Below are 25995 nucleotides of genomic sequence, written 5' to 3'. Positions count from 1 at the left end.
TAAGAACAGGGGTATTTATTGTGTCAGAAGTGAACTGAGGGTACAGTTGTAATGTATTTAAAAACACAAGCAAAGTTTGAAAACTTGGCATTACACTAAATGCCCTTTGACCAGTAACTGGCCCCTTGGAGTACCTTTGGTGTTGCTATAAGAAAGTTCTCCATTGTGCATGTGACAGGGCTCAGGTTGCATTGTAGTAGTTGGTATGTGGTTTGCTCTCCGCCACACTCGCATGTCACAGACTCCACTTTGCAGCCCCATTGCTTAAGGTTGGCTCTGATTTTTGTGGTGCCAGAGTGCAGCCTGTTCAGTGCCTTCCAGGTTGTCCCCTCTTTTGTATGCCCAGGGGGGAGTCTCTCATTCTGTGTCAGCCGCTGATTTAGCCTGCCACTTTTGGACTCTTGCTTGCTGAGATGTTCCTGCAAGTATCTCTGGAGATCTTAGAAAACTATTTCTTGATTTAAGGCGTTGGTGTGCCTTAATGGGTAGAGATGTCACTGCCTGTTGCAATTCAGGGTAGTTTCTACCTTGCTCTAGACACCACCACACCAAGGCTGTAGGTTTTTGTAGTTTATTGAGAAAAGCAAAAGCAAAACAAAGAAATAGAAATGCAGTAGTTCCATAGGCAAAACAGAGACTTAAATGCAAAGGCAAAGTTCCCAAGATCCAAAGGCAAAAACATGAAACATAATCCCTTCGCAATGGTCAAACAAAAGTCCATGGAAAACAGTTGAAAACAAGACCCAAATCCCAGACTCAGGAATCCCCATGACCATCAGAAAATACTGTGTTTTCTGATGGTCTTTGGCGACCCCTCTGACATCCCTTCATGATCCCCTCAAGGGTCCAACCCCCAGGTTGAGAAACACTGTTCTATTCAACTATTTCAAAGCTCCCTGCTTGGGCAGTGATGACACAATCTTCAGCATAGATGAAACTCTCTGTCCCTTCTGCAGCAGGTTATCAGTTGTATAAATGTTAAACATTGATGATATTTGGTGTGGGCCACACAAACGCTTTGGATATGGCTTCTGACTTGCAAAACTTCCGATTTTCGTACGATTTCTGACACTTCAAATTTTTTTGCATATGCCTAGTAAACAGGCTAAAGAAAGTTACCTAAAATACATCTGCAAAGGAGGGGAAGATGATCTCTATATGTTGGCAAAAAAGCAAAACACTATGAAATATATAGATTTAGGAAAAAGAGGTGAAAAAGAAGACAGCAGAAATGCGTCATAGGATTCGCAGTGACCCCAATTGCTTTGTGTACAAGAGTATACAGAACCTATCTTCTTTGTAACTTGAGGGCTGCCTGTATAGGATCACCATCAGTTTCAATAAGCTGGGGAGCTGCTCATGCTGTTCATAATAATAATATTTTTAGTTCTTACCTGCCTTTCCTTGTGGCTTGAGTCGGTTTACATGGCCCTAGGAGAGTTTGGTACAATGATACAAAGTCTTTGAGCAAAGGACTTTGCATAATGCAAAAACGATGCTTCTTTCTCAATTGTCCAAGAGTCCCTTCCTGAAAAGGGGATAAGGCCTGATGGCAGAGCTGGCCCTGAACAAACTCTGAGGACACCATATATCCTCAGCCTTGCAATGCAAATGCCCCTTTAATCTGACCCCCTTTTCCCCAATATAACAACTAATCTTATATGCTGTACCAGAAATGTCTGGTTCCTATCGCTCACCAGCTAAGGCCAGAATTCTGTTTACAGGAGACATGGGCCTCTGAAACTAATTTACCATCTCTTCATGGATTTCAATCATTTTCTGTACCAGCTGTCAAAGCACGTACTAGGGGCCATGTTACTGGCGGCCTTACTACATTTATCTCAGTTGATTTGCAAGTCAATATTCAAGCTGTTTCTTTCTGCAAATATATACAGGCGAGCATTTTGGTCCTTTTTATTTGTACAAATGTCCTATTTCCTACCGAGTGAATCAAAAGAATGTAGGCCCCCCAACAGCATTTGGAGTAGCGTACCTGTAACCCTTATTCTCCAGGAGCAGTGTTTCTCAACCTGGGGGATCGGGACTCCAGGGGGATGAGTGGTGAGGGGGTGTCAAAGGGGTCACCAAAGACCAACACAGTTTTCTGTTGTTCATGGGGGTTCTGTGTGGGAAGTTTGGCCCAATTCTATCATTGGTGACGTTCAGAATGCTCTTTGATTGGAGCTGAACTATAAATCCCAGCAACTACAACTCCCATATATCAAGGTCTATTTTCCTCAAACTCCGCCAGTGTTCACACTTGGGCATATTGAGTATTCATGCCAAGTTTGATTCAGTTCCATCGTTGGTGGAGTTCAGAATGCTCTTTGATTGTCGGTGAACTATAAATCCCAGCAACAAAAAACCTCTAATGACAAAATCAATAAAACCCCAACCACACCACTTTGGGTATTTTGGGCATTTGTGCCAATTTTGGTCCAGTGAATGAAAATACATCCTGCATATCAGATATTTGCATAATGATTCATAACAATAGCAAAACCACAGTTATGAAGTAGCCACAATTTTTATGGTTGGGGGTCACCATAACATGAGGAACTGTATTAAGAGGCCGTGGCATTTAAAAGGTTGAGAACCACTGTCTCGGAGTGCAGAGATTTGAAGACTAGAATTGCGGCTGGTTTGAAACCAGCGGAAGGGACTGATTTTGGAAAGACTCTTGTGCATTATGCGCATTGGTTTACCAAAATGCAGGCATAGGTTTGCTGGTCTGAGGTTTTCAGAAATCTTTGCACCATTTGAAATGTCTCAATGGAACTCAGGGTGTCATGTGCCACATGACACCAACACAGGAGCTTTCACAAATAGATTACAAAACAGATTTTGCCCCATGACGCTGCCTGATGAGAAACCATGTGCCCTAAATCATGATCCAGACCCTTTTGCAACTCACATACCCTTTTAATTTAGTCTCCTTTCTCCCAACATAACCAATAGATCATATCAGTGGTGTGTTTGGTTTCCAACCAGGGATCTCCAAGACAGGAAGATGAGACTGTGCCCTTATTTCTATCCCCAGTTAACTATGGAGAGCTTCATTAGGTACCCCACTAACTGACTACTAGGCATGTGCATGTGATGGTCTTTCTTTATTAATGCCAAAATGACGTGTCTCTGTTTCTTTCTTCTTCCCTGAGCTGGAACACAGTGTCTTCTTTGGGCCAGGAGGTGGGAAACTCTGTAGGGATCATCTAGCCATATACTAATGATAACTCCGCTTCACTTATCCAAATCCACTTCCATAGTCAAATATTATCCATTGTCCTTTAACCTGATTTCCCGAAGGCCTGGTCCCACAACCACGATTTTACCTTCTTTCTGAAGGTGAGGAGGGATGACGATGATCTAATTTCCCTGGGAAACGTATTTCACAGGCGGGGGGCTACCACTGAGACGGCCCTGTCCCTCGTCCCCGCCAAACAGGTTTGAGACAACGGCGGGGCCGAGAGCAGGGCCTCCCCAGAGGATCTTAAGCTCTGAGGTGGGATGTAGAAGGAGATAAGTTCGGATAGGTATGCTGGACCGGAGCCGTATAGTGCATAACCAAATCTGTCTGGGCAGATGGCCGGGCAGCCAGGCTCTAAAAATAGTAGATAATGACAAAGTTCTGTTCCTGGCTTAAAAGTGTGTGTTTCCGTTTCATTGTGTAGTGGTTTTTTGTTTTGTTTTTTTTTTTTGTCATGTCAGGAGTGACTTGAGAAACTGCAAGTCACTTCTGGTGTGAGAGAATTGGCCGTCTGCAAGGACGTTGCCCAGGGGACGCCCGGATGATTTGATGTTTTTATCATCCTTGTGGGAGGCTTCTCTCATGTCCCCGCATGAGGAGCTGGAGTCGATAGAGGGAGCTCATGATCTGCCTCTCCCCGGATTCGAACCTACGACCTGTCGGTTTTCAGTCCTGCCAGCACAGGGGTTTAACCCACTGCGCCACTGGGGGCTCCTTGTGTAGTGCTGACTTGGACAGAAGTAGTAAACTTTGTTCATGTGCCAGAAACTTTATGAAGCGTGTGGAGGGGACAGTTTCTCTGTCCTGCACAGAGAATAGAACTTTTGTGGTGATTCGCATATCCAAATCTCCACATATCTGCATCTTTTGGGATTTTTTTAAAAAAACTTCCAGTTTCTGGTGGAAGTCCCATGGCAACCATCTTGGGAGCCTCTAAATCTCAGAACAAAACATCAAGTCTGGACAATGAGGCAGAAATCTTGGGACCAACAGGCTGTATGTGGACCTCTCCTGAAGTCCTGAGATTTTTTGCCCCTCACTAAAACCCGTGATTTAGTGCTGTCAGGAAGTGCCCTGGGAATTGTCTTTCTGCCCTGGGTCTCGAAATAAACACCCTCCCTGTGCCTCTTTCCTCTCTTTTGGGCTTCTGGCTTATCATGGAGGGAAAGGAGGTGTTGAGCGCTCCATGATCTCATCCAGCCTCCACTTGGAAGTGACTTAACAAAGGCTGCTGCGTTCTCCATGAAAACAGCTACCCCCTGCTTCCGGTGGCTTTATATATAGACTAATTTGTTAATCACTGAGCCAGATGTGGGGAGGCACTTGGGTGGGATTAATCTCCTTTGTGCTACTTATAGAGCAACGATTGCCAGCGGATCGCAGGACGTGACAAACTTTCCTCCCCAAATGGAGGGACACCTGCTGTTTGTGGGGCACCACCGCCATGCAACTATTGTTCCCGAGGCTTTAGGATTCAGTTCCTTTGGGCAGAATGGACCCCTTGCCCCAAACCTTTGTCCCTCTGCTACAGCACTTTTAAGAAAGGGCTCAGTCCCAAATAGGGAGATGGAGAGTCTTGCACCCTGTTAAACAATTTTGCCAATTTTGCCGTGCTGAGTGTTTGAATGCCTCTGCGTCTGACAAGCATCAGCGGCCCACACGTTTCCCGGCGTTACAGAAACAGCATAATTTGAAGCTGTGCTTTTTCTACAATTGTGTTTGTAGACTGTTGTTTCCGAGAAGCTGAACGCCGGGGAGGAAAGAAGGCGGTAGGAAGTGGGAGAAACAAGAGCCTTGTTTTTTCCCCAAGATTGGATTTTGATCTGCAAATCAGGCTCATTTCTGCATTGGGTTTCAGTTGCACAACCATGATTTCTTTTTACCTTTTCTTTATTTTTAAATTCAAAAGCATTTATCACGAAGACATAGAAATATTCAAAACGTGATTCAGAGTAGTTAGGAAGACGAAACAAGACATTCTTTGTATATCTTGTATATCAGGATGGGAAGTGTCTAGATCTCATGTTGTTGTTGTTGTTATTATATTATTATTATTATTATTATTATTATTATTATATTCTGCCCTATCTCCCCAAGGGAACTCAGGGGAGATTAAAGTACACATATATGGCAAACATTCAATGCCAATTGGACAGTTAACAAGACAGACAGTACATAAACAGAGGCAAAGGCTTCCCTTCTTTTTTTCCATCTCTGGCATCTGGAGGCTGTGCTCGACTCTGGCTACCGGAGGGTGTTGTCATTCCAAGGAGCTTTCTTGTCCTTAGACCAGTGTTTCTCAACCTTTCTTGTGCCGTGACCCCTTAATACAGTTCTTCCTGTTGTGGTGACCCCCGTTTATAACAATAGTAACATTTTTGTTGCTATTTCATAACTTTTAATTTTGCTCCTGCTATGAATCGTAACGTAAATATCTGATATGCAGGATGTATTTTCATTCACTGGACCAAATTTGGCACAAATACCCGATAAGCCCACATTTGAATACTGGCGAGATTTGGGGAGGGGGGGGGGTGTTGATTTTGTCATTTGGGAATTGTAGTTGCTCAGATTTATAGTTCACCTACAATAGAAGAGCATTCTGAATGCTACTAATGATGGAATTTAACTAAACTTGTCACACAGAACTCCCATGACCAATAGAAAATACTGGAAGGGTTTGGTGGGCACTGTTACCTTGTGTTTTGGAGTTGTAGTTCACCTCCATCCAGAGAGCACTTTGGAATCAAACCATGAGTGGACCTGGACCAAACTTGGCACGAATCCTCAATATGCCCAAATGTGAACACTGGTGGAGTTTGGGGGGAAATAGACCTTGACATATGGGAGTTGTAGTTGCTGGGATTTATAGTTCACCTACAACCAAAGAGCATTCTGAACCCCACCAGCGATGGAATTGCGCCAAACTTCCCACACAGAACCCCCATGATTGAAGAGACTTGTTGGTGCAAGCCTCCCTGCAGCCTTGCACGCTCTTCCTCATGTGCCAAGCATGCCTGCTCTCCCCACCTCGCTTGGAGTCTCAGAACAGCCCTCCCTTGGAGTCTCAAAACAGCCCTCAGGTTGAGAAATGCTGGTATAGGGTATCTATGAAACATATCTATGAAGACATAGGTCCGCAGCCTGGGCGTCCTCCTGAACTCATCACTTATGCTTGAAGCTCAGCCGTCGGCGGTGGCCAGGTCCCATCTGCAAACATAGGTCCAAAAAATCTGAAATCCAAAATGCTTTTTTGTTCCAAGCATTTCAGATAAGAGAGACTCCATCTTTACATGATTCCTTACAGACGAATAACCATAAGATCCCATATTTGGTTCACATGGCATTCATATTTACAGTGCAGCTTGTGTGTCTCTGGATATAATGAAAGGCAGTCCATCATCTTGTCTCCTGCCTGTTCCCGGCTTTTGCCTGCCTTCACTGATTTCCTTCCAGGCGGTCCCTTTGATATAGTTGCATTGTATTCCCCCTCCGACTGTCTTTTAAAAACTGGAGTGTCGTTGCTTATTTTTATAGAAGGGGGCTGTGATGTTTCTGTGTGGAAACCACCTCCCCTGCAGAGCTCTGTGCATTTAAATTATGAGTCTCTTGTGATGTTCAGAAGAACAGAGAGAAAAAGCCACATTTCCTTCCGTCGCTCGTGCCAGTCATGCATTTTTAAAGAGGGAAATAAATGCCCTACAAAGTTTAATTTTTGAATTTCTGGCTTGAAGAGCACAAATCATTTTGGCCTGCCAGGTCTTGAATCGGTAGGTACTGACTTGATCTGTACTTGCAGAAAAATTAATGCATTTCAGGTCAAACAGGAATTGGAGACCCGTGAGAAGGGCAGGAAAGTCGGAAAAGGCTTTGTTTTATACCAGGCATAGGCCAACTTGGGCCCTCCATGTGTTTTGGACTTCACCTCAAGCACCAAAAGAGTTAGTAGGCCAAAGCCTGTTAGAGTTAGTGGGCCAAAGCTAATGTCACCCTGAGGAGAGTGAGTAGGCCGAAGACTGCTAGTGTTCGCTTGCCTCAGTGAGAGAATGCCTCAGTCCATGTGAGGAGGCTTCTCTGTGAGGTAGGCCTCACAGTATGAGGAAGCTCTGATATGAGAAGGCCTGCTGTGAGAGAAGCCTCGTGTGTAAAAAGCTTCAGTATAAAGGCTGCTGCGTATAAAGCTACTATGTATCTGTTTATTTGTGTTATTGAAACTTTGTTATTGTAAATAGCACAACTATATTGTTTTACTACAAAGAAACCTGCTAGAGATAGTAGGCCAAAGCTAGCGTTACCCTGAGGAGAGTGAGTAGGCCAAAGACTGTTAGTGTTAGCTTGCCTCAGTGAGGGAACTCCTCAGTCTGTGCGAGGAGGCTTCTCTGTTAGCTTGCCTCAGTGAGAGAATGCCTCAGTCCATGTGAGGAGGCTTCTCTGTGAGGTAGGCCTCACAGTATGAAGAAGGCCTGATATGAGAAGGCCTGCTGTGAGAGAAGCCTCGTGTGTAAAGCTCCAGTATAAAGGCTGCTGTGTATAAAGCTACTATGTATTTGTTTATTTGTGTTATTGAAACCTTGTTATTGTAAATAGCACAACTATATTGTTTTACTACAAAGAAGCCTGTTAGAGATAGTGGGCCAAAGCTAGCGTTGCCCTGAGGAGAGTGAGTAGGCTGAAGACTGTTAGTGTTAGCTTGCCTCAGTGAGGGAACTCAGTGTGTGAGGAGGTTTCTCTGTTAGCTTGCCTCAGTGAGGGAACTCCTCAGGCTGTGTGAGGAGGCTTCTCTGTTAGCTTGCCTCAATGAAAACAAGCTTACTCTTTCCTCCCTATGACTTTCCCTCATATATTTATACATGGCTGTCATGTCTCCTCTCAGTCTTCTCTCCTTCAGGCTAAACATGTCCAGCTCTTTAAGCCACTCGTCATAGGGCTTGTTCTCCAGACCCTTGATCGTTTTAGTCGCCCTCCTCTGGACACATTCCAGTTTGTCAATATCTCTCTTCAATTGTGGTGCCCAGAATTGTGTATCAATTCACACAACTCCCTAGGAGGGGGGGAAAGCCATTGATATCTCCGAGACCTCTTCTCTGCCACGATCGAAGTGCACCAGGCTTCTGAATTGACATACGGCGGATTGAGGGAGGAACATGACAGTCTTTATGTTAGAAAAACTTGCAATTAAATCTAGGTGTTGCAGTACAGTAAGGCTTTAAGGGAGGGAAAAATCACTAGAAGCCAAATGAGCGGTTTAAACCGCAGTATTCGCTGGAGAGAAAATTGATCTTCAGCGACAGGACCCTTCAGCAATTGATTCCTGTTGCAATGCAAAGGTATCATAATTTGCAAGCATCTCTGGCCTGCTGTTCTGCGTTCTGAGAGCTCCTGTTAGAGGAGAGGAGTGAAACTGAGTATTTGCCTTGCTTATCATTCCAAGAGAAAAGTGGAGTATAAATCTATAAAAGCAAAAATGTGTATGTACTGGTATGTGTGTGATTGGGATGCCTACTTACACAGACAGTCTTCCACCCCCGCAAACAGCGATAACTTCCACCACTCAGGAGACAGTGAACATGTAGCCCAACCCCTGGCTTTCATACAGGGACAATTTCATCCTCGATTTTCTGTTTTTCCTCCACCACAAGCATCCCAGTGTTTCCTACTCTCTCTATTGGTATAAAATTTGCATGATCCCACCCACTACCTTTCCCATAACCTTTTCCTATTATTTCTATAGCACACAGAAAACAGGGAGAGATTAATCAGCAGTTGAACACATTAGAGAGGTTTGGAGGTAATTCACCTTGATTTATAGGAGTTATAGGTACTGGGATTTATAGTTCACCTGCAATATAAGAGCTGCACTCTGAACTCCACCAACAATGGGCCTGTAGCTAACTTGGCACACAGAACCCCCATGACAACAAATATTGGAAGTCTTTGGAGGGATTTATAGTTCACCTATAAATCATAGTACATCCAAAGTTTATAGTACATCCAGAGTTCAGTATGAACCCAAACATTGATGGATCTGAACCAAACTTGGCATGCGTACCCGATATGTCCAAATTGGAATACTGGTGGATTTTGAGGGGAATTAGCCTAGACATTTTGAGGTAGTAGGTACTGGGATGTATAGTTCACCTGCAGTTAATGAGCACTCTGAACACCAAAGATGGAATTGGACCAAACTTGGCACACAGAGCCCCCAAGACCAACAAAAAATACTGGAGGTCTTTGAGGAAAATTCACCCTGATTTGGGGGAGTTTTAGTTCATCTACATCCAGAGAGCACTGTAAACTCAACACCAATGGATCCTGACCAAACTTTGCACACATACCTGATATGCCAAAATGTGATTACAGGAGGGGTTTGGAGGGAACTGACCTTCCTTTCTGGGAGTTGAGGTTCACCTAAAACCAGAAAAACTGTGATGGAGCTGGACAAAACTTGGCACACAAAATCCACAGGACTAACTCAGCCTACTGGATGGGTTTGAGGGGACTGACTCACCATAGTGGGAGCTGAGCTTTACAGCCAGAGAGCACACTGAACCCCACCAATGATGCAGGTAGAGAAAACTTGCCCAACATAACATACTATAAGTACTGATGGATTATCTAGTGGCATAATGTGAATTGTAGTTCACCCACAACCTTATGCATTTTGTACAATTTTTAAAATCGGCTTTTTCAAATAACCCAGGTACTCAAGCTAGGTAAGGAATAAAATTAAAATCTCCTTTCCCCTTCTGCTCCCTGTTTCACTTTTTTAGTATTGTCTGCATTTCTCTTGCAGAGTTGAAGGACGTCACAAGGCATTTCTCCAGCGTCGGGATATCCAACTACACAACGCTGACGTTGGCTGACTCTGATGGCTTACTGTACGTAGGGGCGCGAGAAGCCATCTTTGCCCTCAGCACTGGCAGCATGGAGCTTCAGGACATGGTAAATAAAATAAAATGTAATGTTCATTTGTGGGATTAACAGAACTCAAAAACCATTGGACAAATTGACACCAAATTTGGACACAAGACACCTAACAACTCAATGTATGTCCTTCACTCAAAAAAATGATTTTGTCATTTGGGAGTTGTAGTTGCTGGGATTTATAGTTCACCTACAATCAAAGAGCATTCTGAACACCACCAACGATGGAATTGAACCAAACTTGGTACACAGTTCTCCCATGACCAACAGAAAATACTGGAATGGTTTGGTGGGCAGTGTGCTTTGGTTTTGGAGTTATAGTTCACCTACATCCAAAGATCACTGTGGACTCAAACAATGATGGATCTGGACCAAACACTACATGAATATTCAATATGCCCAAATGTGAACACTGATAGAGTTTGGGGAAAATAGAATCTTGACATTTGGGAGTTGTAGTTGCTGGGATTTGTAGTTAACCTACAATCATAGAGCATTCTGAACCCCACCAACAATAGAATTGGGCCAAACCTCCTACACAGAAACCCCATAACCACCAGAGTGAGCCACAGCAACATGTGACAGGGGACGGCTAGTTGTTTTATAATTTGATATGTTATATTTATTATTTATTTTATGATGCAGCATTGAATATTGCCATAATCTGTAAGCCACTCTGAGCCCCCTTCGGGGTTGAGAAGTGCGGGGTATAAATACAGTAAATAAATAAAGGAAAGTTGTTACAAGTCCAAGCCACCAATGGTGCAATGGGTTAAACCTTTGTGCCAGCAGGACTGCTGACCAACAGGTTAGCGGTTCAAATCCAGGGAGATCGGGTTGAGCTCCCTCTGTCAGCTCCAGTTCCCCATGCGGGGATACGAGGGAAGCCACCCACAAGGATGGTAAAACATGAAAACATCCGACTGTCCCCTGGGCAACATCCTTGCAGACAGCCAATCCTCTCATACCAGAAGCAATTTGTAGTTTCTCAAGTCGCTCCTGACAATAAACAAAATTAGAAGTTATTGTAGAAATGTTTTTTACAGTGAAGGCATTAACAAGACTGGGATTTATGGAACTGTATGGCCTTGGGTTTTTATGAGAAATAGATTACAATTCAATCCCACACTGCCCAAGTCTCAAGTCCTCAATGAGGAACAGTTACTCAGCTTAGAATAGTCTTGAGGGTTTCCCTTACCCCATGTCTCCTGAATGACAATTGGGATTGTATCTAATTTCTTCTCTCCTCTATGTTTTTGCTCTCATTCTGATTTGGTTGTTTACAGTGGTCACTTTTGTACTGCAAGCATTTTGAATCTGACTTCTGCCTTCTTACACTTTAATACGGAGAGTATGTGCTGTGTGCTTTGAGATCTGTTTCTGCTTGTGTGTCAGGAGAGATGTCATGATGGAGATTTTTCCATCTCTTGAAACCTTAGAGTAGCTCAGGCCCAGGTCTTGATGATTAAGAAATGCAGTTATTTCCTATTACTGTAAATAAACCTTTAGTGATTTTAAGATTGGATTCTGCATATTTGCCTCCTAAGCTCTGAATTCTTTGCAGCCACATCACAACGGCTCTTCACGCTCTGCTCACTAATGAGCTGATGTTCAACTTTGGTATCCTGTTTGTTTTTGGTTTCTCTGCTATATATTTTAGGGTAGTTTTCCCTAACACTGATGAGGTCTATTGGGGTGGACAACCGTGGAGGTTCGTTTTCATCCCTGTAACCTTCCAAATGGGACATAATAACATGCCTGATGCAATGATTAAAATTGATCTCGGGCCTCTTTGGGAGTGTTTTTGCGAGCAGAAACCACTGCATTTTGTCATGGTTTGAGCAGTTGCGGGTGATGAAAAATCATCTGACATTTTCATTAATAGTCTTTGGGGAGGCCTCAAGAGCTGCACTTTGGGGTCACACAAAGTTTCAGGCTGCACTTTGCTGATCTCGAAGGAAAGACTTTTCTTGTTATCTTTTAAATTTTGGGCTTCTGCGAATGGCTCCGCTTTTGTGTCACATTTCAAACTGTCTGCTAGAACTGTTTGCTATCCCATGACACTGCAGCTTTTCTATTTCTTTAATTGCACCATAAACCACACTGAGCTTTTGTGAGAAGGGGCCTGTAAACATTTGGATGTGATGGTCTGGTGATGATCTTATGATGGTTATGAATGATACCATGTAACACGATTTTTTGTTCCTGGATTATAAATGTTATTTTCTAATTGGTTCTATCAAATAATGATAATAATAACTGTAATAAATAATAATAATAATCCAAGCCCTGTTTACCCACCAGCTCAATAGATATCTTGAGCAATGATCAATCTACTTGCCCCCAAGGAACTGAAATTGATGCTTCTGTCACATTGCCAGGCTCTACCTTATTTAGGTAGAGATTAACCAAACTCCCAGTTTTATCAAACAGTTTAATTAAAACAGCACTTACGTGCTGGCTGTTTTTATAGTCCAAAATTTAAAACACAGAGATAGCACGCAGCTACAGAATAAACAAAAACTGATAGCAAAAATAACTTTGTAGTCAAAAGGGTCCAGTCCAATGGTCAAATGCCTAGGGTTCAATAAACAAAGTCTAGGGATCAAGAGTCTATACCTTAGTCAAAAGCCAGTCCAAAGGTTCAAGGTTCCAGGATTCCAAGATTACAGGAGACAGGTCAGAATACCAAAAAATCCAACAGACCTGGGGGGGAAACCAGCAGCATCCACCACCAAAATACAACAAATACTTTTCTCCCAAAGATTGGTCCCAAGGCTACCTCCTTATATCCAGAAACACCCAGCTGCAACCCATCTCTTGCATACCTCCACCCTTAATTGCTTTCACCCATAACTGTTACTTACAAACTACTTAGCCCTTTAGAACCAAAACTAAAATTAACCCCTCCATCACCAACTGCCAGGTCTACCACCACCAACCACCATCAACTATGGAACATATGACATGTTCTATGTTTGATGTTTTGTCTTATATCTGATATAACAGGTTGCGGTTTTTAATTTAATTTTAGTTGTTAAGTCATATTTTTTTATGTGTTGGGTTGCGAAATATCATCACTATGGGTGTATTGTTATTTTGTTTGGGCATTGAAAGTTTTTACTTTTGGGTTTGGAATCCGCCCTGAGTCCCTCCAGGGAAATAGGGCGGAAAATACATACATACATACATATATATATATATATATATGCTTTATTTATATTCTCCTTTAACTCTCCAAGGGGACTCAAGGCGGATTACAGAACAGGTATATGGCAAACATTCAGTGCCATTATACAATTAACAAGGACAGGCAATACATAAACAGAGGTATAGGCTTTTCCATATTTTCCATCTCTGGCATCTGGAGGCTGTACTTGACTCCGGCCACAGGGTGGTGCTGTTGCTCCATCTTCCATGCAGAGGAGCTTTGTAGACACCCTTCTGATAGAATCACTGGCATTTTCTTATGGGTGCCTTTTATTACCTCCCCGCTAAAAGGGGTACCTATTTACCTACTCACATTACTGTTTTTGATCTGCTAGGTGAGCAGAATCATAGAATCATAGAGTTGGAAGAGACCTCATGGGCCATCCAGTCCGACCCCCTGCCAAGAAGCAGGAATATTGCATTCAAATCACTCCTGACAGATGGCCATCCAGCCTCTGTTTAAAAGCGTCCAAAGAAGAAGCCTCCACCACACTCCGGGGCAGAGAGTTCCACTGCTGAACGGCTCTCACAGTCAGGAAGTTCTTCCTCATGTTCAGATGGAATCTCCTTTCTTGTAGTTTGAAGCCATTGTTCTGCATCCTAGTCTCCAGGGAAGCAGAGAACAAGCTTGCTCCCTCCTCCCTGTGACTTCCTCTCACATATTTATACATGGCTATCATATCTCCTCTCAGCCTTCTCTTCTTCAGGCTAAACATGCCCAGCTCCTTAAGCCACTCCACATAGGGCTTGTTCTCCAGACCCCTGATCATTTTAGCTGCCCTCCTCTGGACACATTCCAGCTTTGAGTGACAGTGGAAGCTCACCCCAACCCGGGCCAACCCTTCAATCAGCAAGATTTTCTATAGCTGGTGGTTTAACCCGCTATAAATAAACATGGGAAAAAACCTCAAAAACTTTGTTATTGCGGAAGGGACATCCTGCAGCACATTTTGCTGTAGATTTTCAATAAATATCTTAGGGAGTCTTGGCCAATTCAACCTAGTTTGTGGCAGCCACAAAAACAAAAATTCTGGAGTAAAAAAACTATTTTCAAAATAGGGACTGCATAATTAAACAAGAAATAACACTTTCAAACCAGAAGCAGATTTTTTTATTATTTTTTTGTTACATAGTTTAATACTATATCTCTTTGCAGATCCTCTGGGAAGCACCAGCAGAAAAGAAAGCAGAGTGTATCCAGAAGGGCAAAAGTAACCAGGTAAGTCAAGGGACGCTGGAACCCCTGATACATTGCGCATGATGTGGATCCTCGGTCATGATCTTCACCTCTATCTCTCAGAGTCAGAGCCCTGGGTAACTGAGAAGTGAAGCCAAGCACAAGGCTCTGCTGATAAGTCACAGGCTTGATTTTCTGTGATTTGGCAAGGAGCATGTGATGTGCACAATGTGCCTCTGTGCTTCTTCCCATAAACATAAAAAACAATAGTTCATGCCTTTCTAGGGCAGTTATAAAAAGGGCAAGCTGTCCTTTGCTCCCTTTGGATTAACTCATACGTGATCTCATCCTCAAAATCAGGGAAAGCTCAATTAATTCCAAGCAAATCTTCACTGATTGTTCAGGGATTGTGTCTAAGTATGTGTACAGGTTGTGCATTCTTTATCTGGAATTCTGAAATCCAAACTATTCCAAACTTGTCTACATGGGTGGCTGATATAGCGTCACCATTGTTTTCTGATGGTTCAGTGTATATGAATCATAGAGTTGGAAGAGACCTTGTGGGCCATCCAGTCCAACCCCTTTCTGCAAAGAAGCAGGAAAATCTCATTCAAAGCACCCTCGACAGATGGCCATCCAGCCTCTATTTAAAAGCCCCCAATGAAGGAGCCTCCACCACCGCAAAAAGTTCTGATGCTGAACAACTCTCACAGTTAGGACGTTCTTCCACATGTTCAGGTGGAATCTACTTTACAAGATGTTTTTCACATGTCCTGCTGTCAAGCCAGGCATCGTCCCTCATTCTGTCTCTTCGCATTTTATGCTTTCTGCCTAAATGGAGTCTCTTGGTTTCATGTACAAAATTATTTAAAAAATAATATATTAAATGACCTTTAAACTCAGTGTATACAGTGCCTACAAAACACCAATTAATTTCGTGTTTAAGCATGAGTCCCATCTCCAAAATCTCTCATTTATTTATTTATTTATTTATTTATCGCGTCAGGAGCAGACCGAACAGTTCTGTCGCATTTTTTAACAAACAAACAAACAGACAGAATACAAAGTTTGCAAGCTTGGTAGTTGATTAAATGTCCTTTGACCAGTATCTGGCCACTTGGAGTGCCTCTGGTGTTGCCACAAGGAGGTCCTCCATTGTGCATGTAGCAGGGCTCAGGTTGCATCGCAGCAGGTGGTCAGTGGTTTGCTCTTCTCCGCACTCGCATGTCGTTGAGTCCACTTTGTAGCCCCATTTCTTAAGGTTGGCTCTGCATCTCGTGGTGCCAGAGCGCAGTCTGTTCAGCGCCTTCCAAGTTGCCCAGTTTTCTGTGTGCCCGGCAGGAGTCTCTCATTTGGTATCAGCCATTGATTGAGGTTCTGGGTTTGAGCCTGCCACTTCTGGACTCTCGTTTTCTGAGGTGTTCCAGCGAGTGTCTCTGTAGATCTTAGAAAACTATTTCTTGATTTAAGTCATTGACGTGCTGGCTGATTATTATTATTATTATTATTTCTTGCATTTATTGACCGCCACTCTCAGCCCTAGGGCGACTCGTGGCGGTGCACAACAACATAGAAAGACAGTGTACAGTAAATCACAACAATACAAACCAGACTATCACAACATAACATATACTTATGCTAAAAATCCGCTTCGTCAAAACCTGGGGTCATAGTCGATTTCATAGTCCTAGTCCATTCCAGTGTCATTCCAAGGTACTCAGTTGAAGGCCTGCTCGAAGAGCCATGTTTTCAGGCCCCTACGGAAGGCCATCAAGGAGGGCGCCTGTCTAACTTCAGTAGGGAGGGTGTTCCACAGCCGGGGGGCCACCACCGAGAAGGCCCGTTCCCTCGTCCCCGTCAGACGTGCCTGTGAGGCAGGCGGGACCGAGAGAAGGGCCTCCCCGGACGATCTCAAGGCCCTCGTGGGCTCATAGGCCGAGATGCGGTCTGCAAGGTATTTTGGGCCGGAACCGTTTAGGGCTTTGTAGGATAACACCAGCACCTTGAATTGGGCCCGGTAGCGGATCGGCAGCCAGTGGAGCTGGGACAGCAGGGGCGTTGTATGCTCTCTGCGTCCTGCTCCTGTTAACAACATGGCTGCCGCGCGTTGTACTAGCTGAAGCTTCCGGGCCGTCTTCAAGGGCAGCCCCATGTAGAGAGCGTTGCAGTAGTCGAGGCGGGATGTGACCAAAGCGTGTACCACCGTGGCCAAGTCAGACTTCCCAAGATACGGGCGCAGCTGGCGCACGAGCCTAAGCTGTGCAAATGCTCCCCTGGTCACCGCTGAAACCTGAGGCTCCAGGCTCAGCGATGAGTCCAGGGTCACACCCAAGCTGCGAACCTGCGCCTTCAAGGGGAGTGCGACCCCGTCCAGCACAGGCTGTAACCCTATACCCTGTTCGGCCTTGCGACTGACCAGGAGTACCTCTGTCTTGTCTGGATTTAGTTTCAGTTTGTTCGCCCTCATCCAGACCATTACAGCGGCCAGGCACCGGTTCAGGACTTCGACGGCCTCCTTAGTAGCAGGTGGGAAGGAGTGACAGAGTTGGACGTCATCTGCGTACAGGTGACACCGCACCCCGAAACTCCGGATGATCTCACCCAGCGGCTTCATGTAGATGTTAAACAGCAAGGGGGACAAGATGGAGCCCTGAGGAACGCCACAGGTCAACGGCCGTGGCATTGAACAGGAGTCCCCCAATAACACCTTCTGGGTACGACCCTCCAGAAATGACCGGAGCCACTGCAAAGCAGTGCCCCCGAGACCCATCTCTGCAAGGCGCCCCAGAAGGATACCGTGGTCGACGGTATCGAAGGCCGCTGAGAGGTCCAGGAGCACCAACAGGGACACACTCCCCCTGTCTAGCTCCCGGCGCAGATCATCCACTAAGGCGACCAAGACCGTCTCGGTACCATGTCCCGGTCTGAAACCAGACTGTGCCGGATCCAGATAATCCGTGTCTCTCAAGAATACCTGGAGTTGTGAGGCCACCACGCTTTCCATGACTTTGCCCAAGAAGGGAAGATTGGAAACAGGCCGAAAGTTGTCCAATTTAGTGGGGTCAAGTGATGGTTTCTTCAACAGCGGCTTTATAACAGCCTGTTTTAGGCTCGCTGGAATCTTGCCTTCCCGAAGGGAGGCATTAACCACCACCGTAACCCACTCGGCCAATCCCCCTCTGGCCTCCTTCAAAAGCCAGGATGGGCAGGGGTCTAGGATGGACGTGGTGGGTCTCATTCCTCCAAGTATCTTGTCCACATCCTCGGGTTTCACAAACTGAAAAGAATCCAACAAAATCGGACAAGCAGGTGCTTGTGTCACATCCACGGAGACTGCATTTAATGTGGCGTCCAGCCCAGAGCGGATCAAAGCGACTTTGTCTGCAAAGAACCGAGCAAATGCTTCACAGCGCGTTGCCGAATTGTCAGGGCTCCCACCTGCGATAGGGGGAGTTAAAAGACCTCTGACAACCCGAAACAGCTCCGCCGGACGGTTTTTTGCAGACGCAATAGTGGCCGCAAAGAAAGTTTTCTTTGCGGCTTTTATTGCCGCGGCATATGCCCTTAAAAAGGACACAAACCGTGTTCGGTTTGGCTCGCTTGGGTCCGAGCGCCACACGCTCTCTAGAACCCTCTTCCTTCGCTTCATCGCTGCCAGCTCCTCAGTGAACCAAGGGGCTGGTTTAGCTCGGTTACTTGAGAGGGGACGTTCCGGAGCGATCTTGTCAATAGCCCTGGTCATCTCCCCATTCCAGAGAGCGACCAAGGCCTCGACATGGTCACCTACCGCGGTGGCGGGAAACTCCCCAAGAGCCGTCAGGAATCCATTCGGATCCATTAGCCTCCTGGGGCGGACCATCTTAATGGGTCCTCCACCCTTGCGGAGGTTAGGGGGCGCAGTGAGCCTAAATCTAATCAGGAAGTGGTCGGTCCATGGCAACGGAGAAATAGACAGCTCCTCCACACCGCCACCCTGCTCCCATCCCTGGCAGAAAACCAAGTCCAATGTGTGTCCAGCACAGTGGGTGGGGCCAGTTATTCGTTGGGACAGCCCCATGGTTGCCATGGCGGACATGAAGTCCTGAGCCGCACCTGTGAGGGTTGCCTCGGCGTGGATGTTGAAGTCCCCCAGCACAAGAAGCCGTTGGGACTCCACCGCCAGGCTCGAGACCACCCCCGCTAGCTCAGGCAGGGAGACTGTAGTGCAGCGAGGTGGACGGTACACTAGCAGAATCCCTATTCTGTCCCGGTCACCCACCCTCAGGTGGACGCATTCAAAATTTGTGGTCTGCGGGATGGGGCTCCTGGTTAGATGGATGGAATCTCTATAGACCACTGCGACACCGCCTCCCCGTCCTCCGGCTCTTGGTTGGTGTTGCACGGAGAAACCTGGAGGACAAAGCTGGGAGAGGTTTACGCCCCCCGCTTCATCCAGCCAGGTCTCCGTGATGCACGCCAGATCTGCCCGCTCCTCCAGGATTAAATCCTGGATCCAAGTTGTTTTTCCGTTGACAGATCTGGCGTTCAACAACACCACCTTCAAGCCAGAGGGCCCGCTCACCTGGTTACACCAATTTACCTTAGGAGACCGGTTGGGAATAGTTAATTTAGATAAGCGGTCCGAATTAAGCCGAATTCGAGGTCTCCTTCTCCCGCATCTCCTCCTTCCCACCACGACCTCTATGGGGGCCCCTCGGCTAGTGGAACACCTCCCCCCCTCCATGCCGCAGTTACGAGCCATGAGATTACTTTCTCCTACGCTTGTTGTTAGGTTTATTGGTTCTTGCCAGCATCCCCCCTCCCCCTCCTCCCCCCTCCCCACCACACCTTCAAACACAGGCTCCAGACCACCTCCTCTTCTGCCCCCTCCGCTACCCCAAAGCAACAGGAACAGTACACAAAGGGGGGCAGGGGACCACATGGGTAGCAGCGATACAGATGGTAGTCGATGTTCCGACTACTTCAATGGAACAGTTCTTAAAGTGCATAGATATTAGGAGCAGTCCGTCAGTGATCGTAATGATCGTAATTAGTTAGCAGCAACACACATTCATAAAGGCACATTAATAAAGTGCTAGGTCTAAAGTGCTCTACTTGGTGATAATAAAGTGCAGCACAGAGGGACAGGGAAGGGGCGTAAGTGCTGGTGCAATCTAGCAGCAGATGGAAGGCGCCTAAGTGTTCTATTTTGTTCTTGTTACAATGGCGACAGATGACAACAGATAACTACCAGGAATGTACCAGTTGGTATTATACGACTACCCCTTATGGGTGGTAATAGTGGTAGTTAACTAAATATTGCTATGACCCCAGAGTCTCTAGACGGTTTGTAAACCAGCGGATGGGCTTCCGGAGTTGATAACTCGGGGGTGGGGCAGCATAGATGGTCAGTCACACTCTTGCTCAATGAGCAGCGGCGAAAAAGCCAGCTTAAAGGTCTACACAAGAGTTTACAAAAAATGGTCAGCAAACGGTCCACACAGCGATCTACACAAGGGTCGCATCACTTCATAGGCCGCTCAGTTGGTCTCAGCGTAGTTCAACCTCTGCAGCGGCGGCGGCGGTCTTTCTCGGAGCCACGGCTCCCGGCGGCGGCTAGGACCTCTTTGGCGGCAGTGGTAGCCTCCGAGAAGGCCCCTGTAAAAGCCACGAAGAGGCCAGGCAGCACACGATGATCTTCACCGGGGCGGCTCCCCCCGGATCCCGGCCTCTGTGCCGGCGGGGCGGACTCGCCCCAAAGATGGAAGGCGGGACGGACTCGCCCGACGATGGAAAACGATGGAAAACTCGCCTGAAGATGGAAGGCGGGGGCGGGGACTCGCCCGAAGGTGGCACAGCCCAGCAGCCCAGCACACGATGATCTTTCCGGGCAGCTCCCTCAGGATCCTGGCCTCTATGCCGGCGGGCAGACTCGCCTAAGGATGGAAGGCGGGGGCGGACTCGCCTGAAGGTGGAACAGCTTCCCAGCCCAGCAGCGGCCCAGCGACGGCGACTTCCCACCGGTAGCGGTTGCGGAGGCCAGGGGGCGCCCGGCCTCCCCACCCGGCAGCCGGCGGTGGCGGCGGCCCGGCGGTGGCGGCGGTCCGGCGGCGGCGGCCCTGCACCCGGCTTCTCCGCCCAGCAGCCGGCGGCGGCGGTGGTTTGGCGGCCCAGCGGCTTGGCGGCCCAGCGGACTGGCGGAGGAGGCCAGCAGCACTCGGCCTCCCCTTCCGGCTAGGCAGCACTCGGTCGCGATGGATGGCGGCCTAGCGGCAGCCAGACATCCCTCCTTCAACGGCCGGCAATGGCCGCCAGGCAACGGCGACCCGGTGGACCAGTAGCCCCACGATGGTCTCCTTACCAGCGGTGGCAGTGGGGGCCAAGCAACAGCGGCGGAGGCCAAGCATCAGCGGCGGCGGCGATGCAGGTAGGCCGCGATAAGATGGCGGCGGGTGTTTCCTTCTCCCTCTCCGCTTCTCCGCTTTTTGTTTTTGTTTTCCTCCGGCTTTCCCTGGTTCTTTCCGGCCTTCTACCCCTCAATCGGGGGCTTGAGGCTTGGGGTTCCTCTCTCCCCTCAAATAGAAGATGGTAGGCGAGGGGGAGGCTCAGGATTCCCCCAGATTTAAATTTTGGCTGAGCAGTGCAGCGTTTTTGCTGCCAGCCACCATACCGGAACCGGAAGCCCAAACAGGGGATGAGCTGGAGATGTCACTGCCTTGGTCCTTTCACTATTGGCTGCTACTTCCCGGCAGATGTCAGGTGGTGCAATACTGGCTAAACAGTGTAATTTCTCCAGTGGTGTAGGGCGCAGACACCCCGTGATAATGTGGCCTGTCTCATTAAGAGCCACATCCATTGTTTTAGCGTGGTGAGATGTGTTCCACACTGGGCATGCATACTCAGCAGCAGAGTAGCATAGCGCAAGGGCAGATGTCTTCACTGTGTCTGGTTGTGATCCCCAGGTTGTGCCAGTCAGCTTTCATATGATATTATTTCTAGCACCCACTTTTTGCTTGATATTCAGGCAGTGCTTCTTATAGGTCAGAGCACGGTCCAGAGTGACTCCCAGGTATTTGGGTGTGCTGCAATGCTCCAGTGGGATTCCTTCCCAGGTAATCCTCAGAGCTCGGGATGCTTGTATGTTCTTGAGGTGAAAAGCACATGTCTGTGTTTTAGATGGATTAGGGATCAGCTGGTTTTCCCTGTAATAGGCAGTAAGAGCACTTAGATATTTGGAGAGGTTCTGTTCAACCATCTCAAAGCTTCCTGTTTGGACGGTAATGGCACGATCATCTGCATAGATGAAACTCTATCCCTTCTGGCAGTGGCTGGTCATTTGTGTAAATGTTGAACATGGATGGAGCAAGCACGCTCCCCTGAGGCAGGCTTTTCTTCTGTTTCCGCCATCTGCTTCTCTGGCCCTGGAACTCAACAAAGAAGCTCCTGTTTTGTAGCAGGTTTTGTATGAGGCGGTTGAGGTGTTAATCTTTTGTGATACTATACATTTTTCTCAGGAGGCGGTGGTTGACAGTATCATAAGCCGCTGACAGGTCTATGAAGACAGTTCCTGTGATCTGCTGCCTTTCAAAGCCATCTTCTATGTGCAATCTCTCATTATGTACATATATGTAAATAACAGGAATTCCACCTCTGGTCCCAAGCGTTTTGGATAAGGGAGACTCAACTTGTAGCAGCAAGGAGAAGGAGCTTGTATTTCTTGCTGTGCTAGAAAAGAGGTTGAAAGTCTGTCCCCAAGAAAGCTGAGGATGTGGTCAAAAGCCCTTGAGGGAGGGTTTTATATTGTAAGGATCTCTCCTTGGGTGTGGTTACCCCCTCCGCACTGTTTTCTTAAGATCTGGTATTATAGTAACTTAACACTTCAGTTGAGTGTTAAGAAATGTAGTCTAGGTATCCAAAGAAAAGGGGGTAGGCTGGAATGTGCAAACCCTATTCTGAGTATATATACCTTGACTGTCAAAACCCTCTGAAACAGATGGAGTTGTCACAAGTTGACAGGCAACTTGAAAGCATGTACACACGCACAGCGATCCAGGGAATGCGAACTCCGCAGAACAAATTTTTCGGTGTCTCATATTCTTTGCAATACTGGAAATGTGGGGAATGGGGGGAAATTTCACCCCCCTCCTCTTTGTCACCACATCACTGCTTCTGACCACTGTTCCAGGTGGAAGCAGAATCCAAGAGGGGCTGCTCAGTTCTCCCGGTTTGGCATTCTGTTAGAGCTTCCCTCTGCTCCCTTTGCCTTTCATCTCTTCCTGCAAACCGCTCTGACAGCCGTGGCTGCCCATTGAGCCCTGAGCCGCTCCATGTTGGCACAGCAGGAGGCTCAGATGGGCCCCGGAGCTCAACAGCTGCGATCCTGCGTCACAACAACAGTGGGGCATCCGTCTTTAACATGCGCACCTCTGTGCTCCTCTCCTTGGCACCATTTGAACTGCCATGGAATCATTGGACTTGTAGTTTTGCAAGGTGGTTACCCTTCTATACCAAAGAGTGCTGGTGCTTATCCAAACTGCAACACCTAGGATCCCATAGCATTGAGCCATGGTTGCTAAAGTGGTGCCAAAGTGCAGCAACAACAATAATTAAGAGTATGGATTGTTGATGTTGCAATCGCAGGTGACAGCAGAATTGACGAGAAGCAATTGAAAAACTTACACAACACTGCAAATTCCACCTGAGGGGACTCAGAGCGGATATACAAACACAAACACAGGCAAACATTCAATTCTTTGATACAGTGAAACAGAAATTCAAAGACAAAGGCAAAGCCTTCCCCTTTCACTCCAGCCTCTAGAGGCGGTGCTCCGCTCTGGCTCTAGGGGAGGTGTTTATCTCAATTTCCAAGCCAATGAGCCCAAGTTGTCCATAGGCACCTCCTGGTCATGTGGCTCGCATGACTCCTTGGAGCCGTTTGCCTTGCTGCCGAGGCAGTACCTATTGATCTACTCACATTTGCGTGTTTTCAAACTGCTAGGTTGGCAGGAGTTTGGCCTAACAGCGGGAGCTCACACCATCCCGTGGATTCAAACTGCCAACATTCAGGTCGGCAAGTTCAGCGGCTCAACGGATTAACCCATTATGCCACTGCAGCCCCTATTAATTCAACAGTGTAGATGCACCCTGGACTTTTCCAACCTGCCTCCAGCATAAGGCTGCATCTTCCTCACACAATGCTCAAAGTTAGCCAGAGAGCCGAATATGTGCCCCATCTGTATTGATAACCCAAAGTGGTAACCATCCATAAGGAGGTTCTGGAATGCATCCTTTCGCAGAGTCCCCCGAGTGACATTTGCATAATTATAAACAGGTTGCAGACCATCATCTCCCAGTTTGGAGTGGCCTTTGCAGCTGCCTCCTTTTCTTCCTACAGCAGCCATTGACTCCCCAGTAATTGTTACTAGGGCTCCAACGCTGAGCATATTTATTTCGAGCAACATTATGGCTGCCCACAGTTAATTAGGCAGCTTTTTTATTCAAATTACATTTCAGATGTGTTTCCAACCCTCCCCACTCCCACACCCCACATTACTTTACAATTGGCGCTTCCCATTTGTGCATGAATGAGTGAACTGGAGATGTGTGTGTGTTTTTTTTAAAGCTCATGTATTTTTTATCTAAACACAAATCACACACTGTTTGCATAGAATTCCTTGGGCGTTTTTTTTTTCCTCCAATGGAAATATATACAGATTTCATCTACTTACTTAAATCAGTAAAATGTCTGGAAACCCTAAAAACAATGTTTCTCAAGCTGGGGGTCGGGGTCTCTGTGGGGTTTGAGGGGACTCAACCCCAGCAATGATGCATCTCGTGCATCTAGGGCAAACTTGCCCAACAAGACAAACTTTTAAGCACTGATGGAAGTTTAGAGGATTAACCTTGCGTAACGTGAGTTGTAGTTCACCCACAATCGTATGCATTTTGTAAAATAATAAAACATGACTTATTCAGATAACACAGGCAACACCGGGTACCCAAGCTAGTAATAATAATAATCACCATCTTCATCTCACCTGGTGCAATCTTGCAGAATGTGTGAATGCTAGAATAACATACCAACAGTATTCTGGCTCAGTTTTAGCAGTCATGAGGACCTAGTTTTAATCCTGATCAATCGTAGGCCGGATCAAGGTATAGGGTGGCAACCTGTGCTGGACGGGGTTGCACCACCTCTGAAATCGCAGGTCCGCAGCTTAGGTGTCCTCCTAGATTCGACGCTGACGCTTGAAGCTCAGGCGTTGGTGGTGACTGGGGGGACATTTGCACAATTGAAGCTTGTGTGCCAGCTGCGACCATACCTCGTGAAGTCGGATTTGGCAACGGTGGTCCACGCCTTAGTTACCTCTAGATTGGACTATTGCAATGCTCTCTATGTGGGACTGCCCTTGAAGACAGCCCGGAAACTCCAACTGGTCCAACGGGCGGCAGGCAGACTATTAACTGGAGTGAATTACAGAGAGTGGTCAACCCTCCTGTTTAAGGAGCTCCACTGGCTGCCGTTTATCTACCAGGCCCAATTCAAGGTACAAGTTTTGACCTACAAAGCCCTGAACAGTTTGGGACCCTCCTACCAGCGCGACCGTATTTCCACGTACGAACCCACACGATCCCTTCGATCTTCCGGAGAGGCCCTTCTTTCGCTCCCGCCCGCATCACAAGTGTGACTTGCGGGGACGAGAGAGAGGGCCTTCTCTGCGGTGGCCCCCGGCTCTGGAACTCACTTCCCAGAGACATTAGACAAGCCCCCACACTGGCTATCTTCAGGAGGAATTTGAAAACCTGGTTATTCCAATGTGCCTTCAGTGATTGAATGAAAGATTCTCCCTGACCACTCTTTGCACAAAATGTCCTTAGACGCGCTTTATGGATTGTGCAATGAAATCTTTCCTCGTTCCTGGAGCCTCCTCCTTATAAGTTACTCTGCCCTATCTCCTAGTGTTTTTAATATTTTCTATAATTTTATCCATGCATCTGGCCCTGCCTAGTGAAATTTCCCATGTTTTTAATGCTTGATTTTATATTGTTGTGTTGTATATTATTTCGATTTTGCATTCTATGTATTTTGCTTGTTTTATTGTTTTTGTGTTATAGCTTGTATTGTATTGATGTGTGTGTCCTCATGTAAGCCGCACCGAGTCCTTCTGGGGGAGATGGAGCTGGGTATAAATAAAACTGCTTTATTATTATTATTATTATTATTATCATTATTATTATTATTATTAAAGCACTCCCGAGGTTCCCTGAATTCTGTGAGTGTGCAACAAGGGGATAAAATAACACTAATGTTTTTTGGAGACTTCCTAACCAGCTGATTTTCCATGTCTGCAGACTGACTGCTTCAACTACATCCGTTTGCTGCAGCCTTACAACAGCTCCCATATGTACACGTGTGGCACCTATGCCTTCCAGCCCAAGTGTGCCTACATTGTGAGTA

At 46.6% G+C, this 25995-nt stretch overlaps 1 protein-coding gene across 2 annotated transcripts in view; it reads left to right on the top strand.

Annotated features, from left to right (window-relative positions):
• The window catches only part of SEMA4C (semaphorin 4C), a 112701-nt gene that overhangs the window by 64392 nt on the left and 22314 nt on the right, over positions 1–25995 (top strand). For both annotated transcript variants that reach the window (XM_060786995.2, XM_060786996.2), the window contains exons 3-5: positions 10041–10189; positions 14538–14600; positions 25890–25988. In XM_060786995.2, the coding sequence (XP_060642978.2) occupies positions 10041–10189; positions 14538–14600; positions 25890–25988 (311 nt within the window). The remainder of the gene's footprint in view (positions 1–10040; positions 10190–14537; positions 14601–25889; positions 25989–25995) is intronic.

The sequence above is a fragment of the Anolis sagrei genome, chromosome 7 (assembly GCF_037176765.1).
Source record: "Anolis sagrei isolate rAnoSag1 chromosome 7, rAnoSag1.mat, whole genome shotgun sequence".
Classification (NCBI taxonomy): Eukaryota; Metazoa; Chordata; class Lepidosauria; order Squamata; family Dactyloidae; genus Anolis; species Anolis sagrei.
This window is presented reverse-complemented; position numbering and strand designations above follow the sequence as displayed.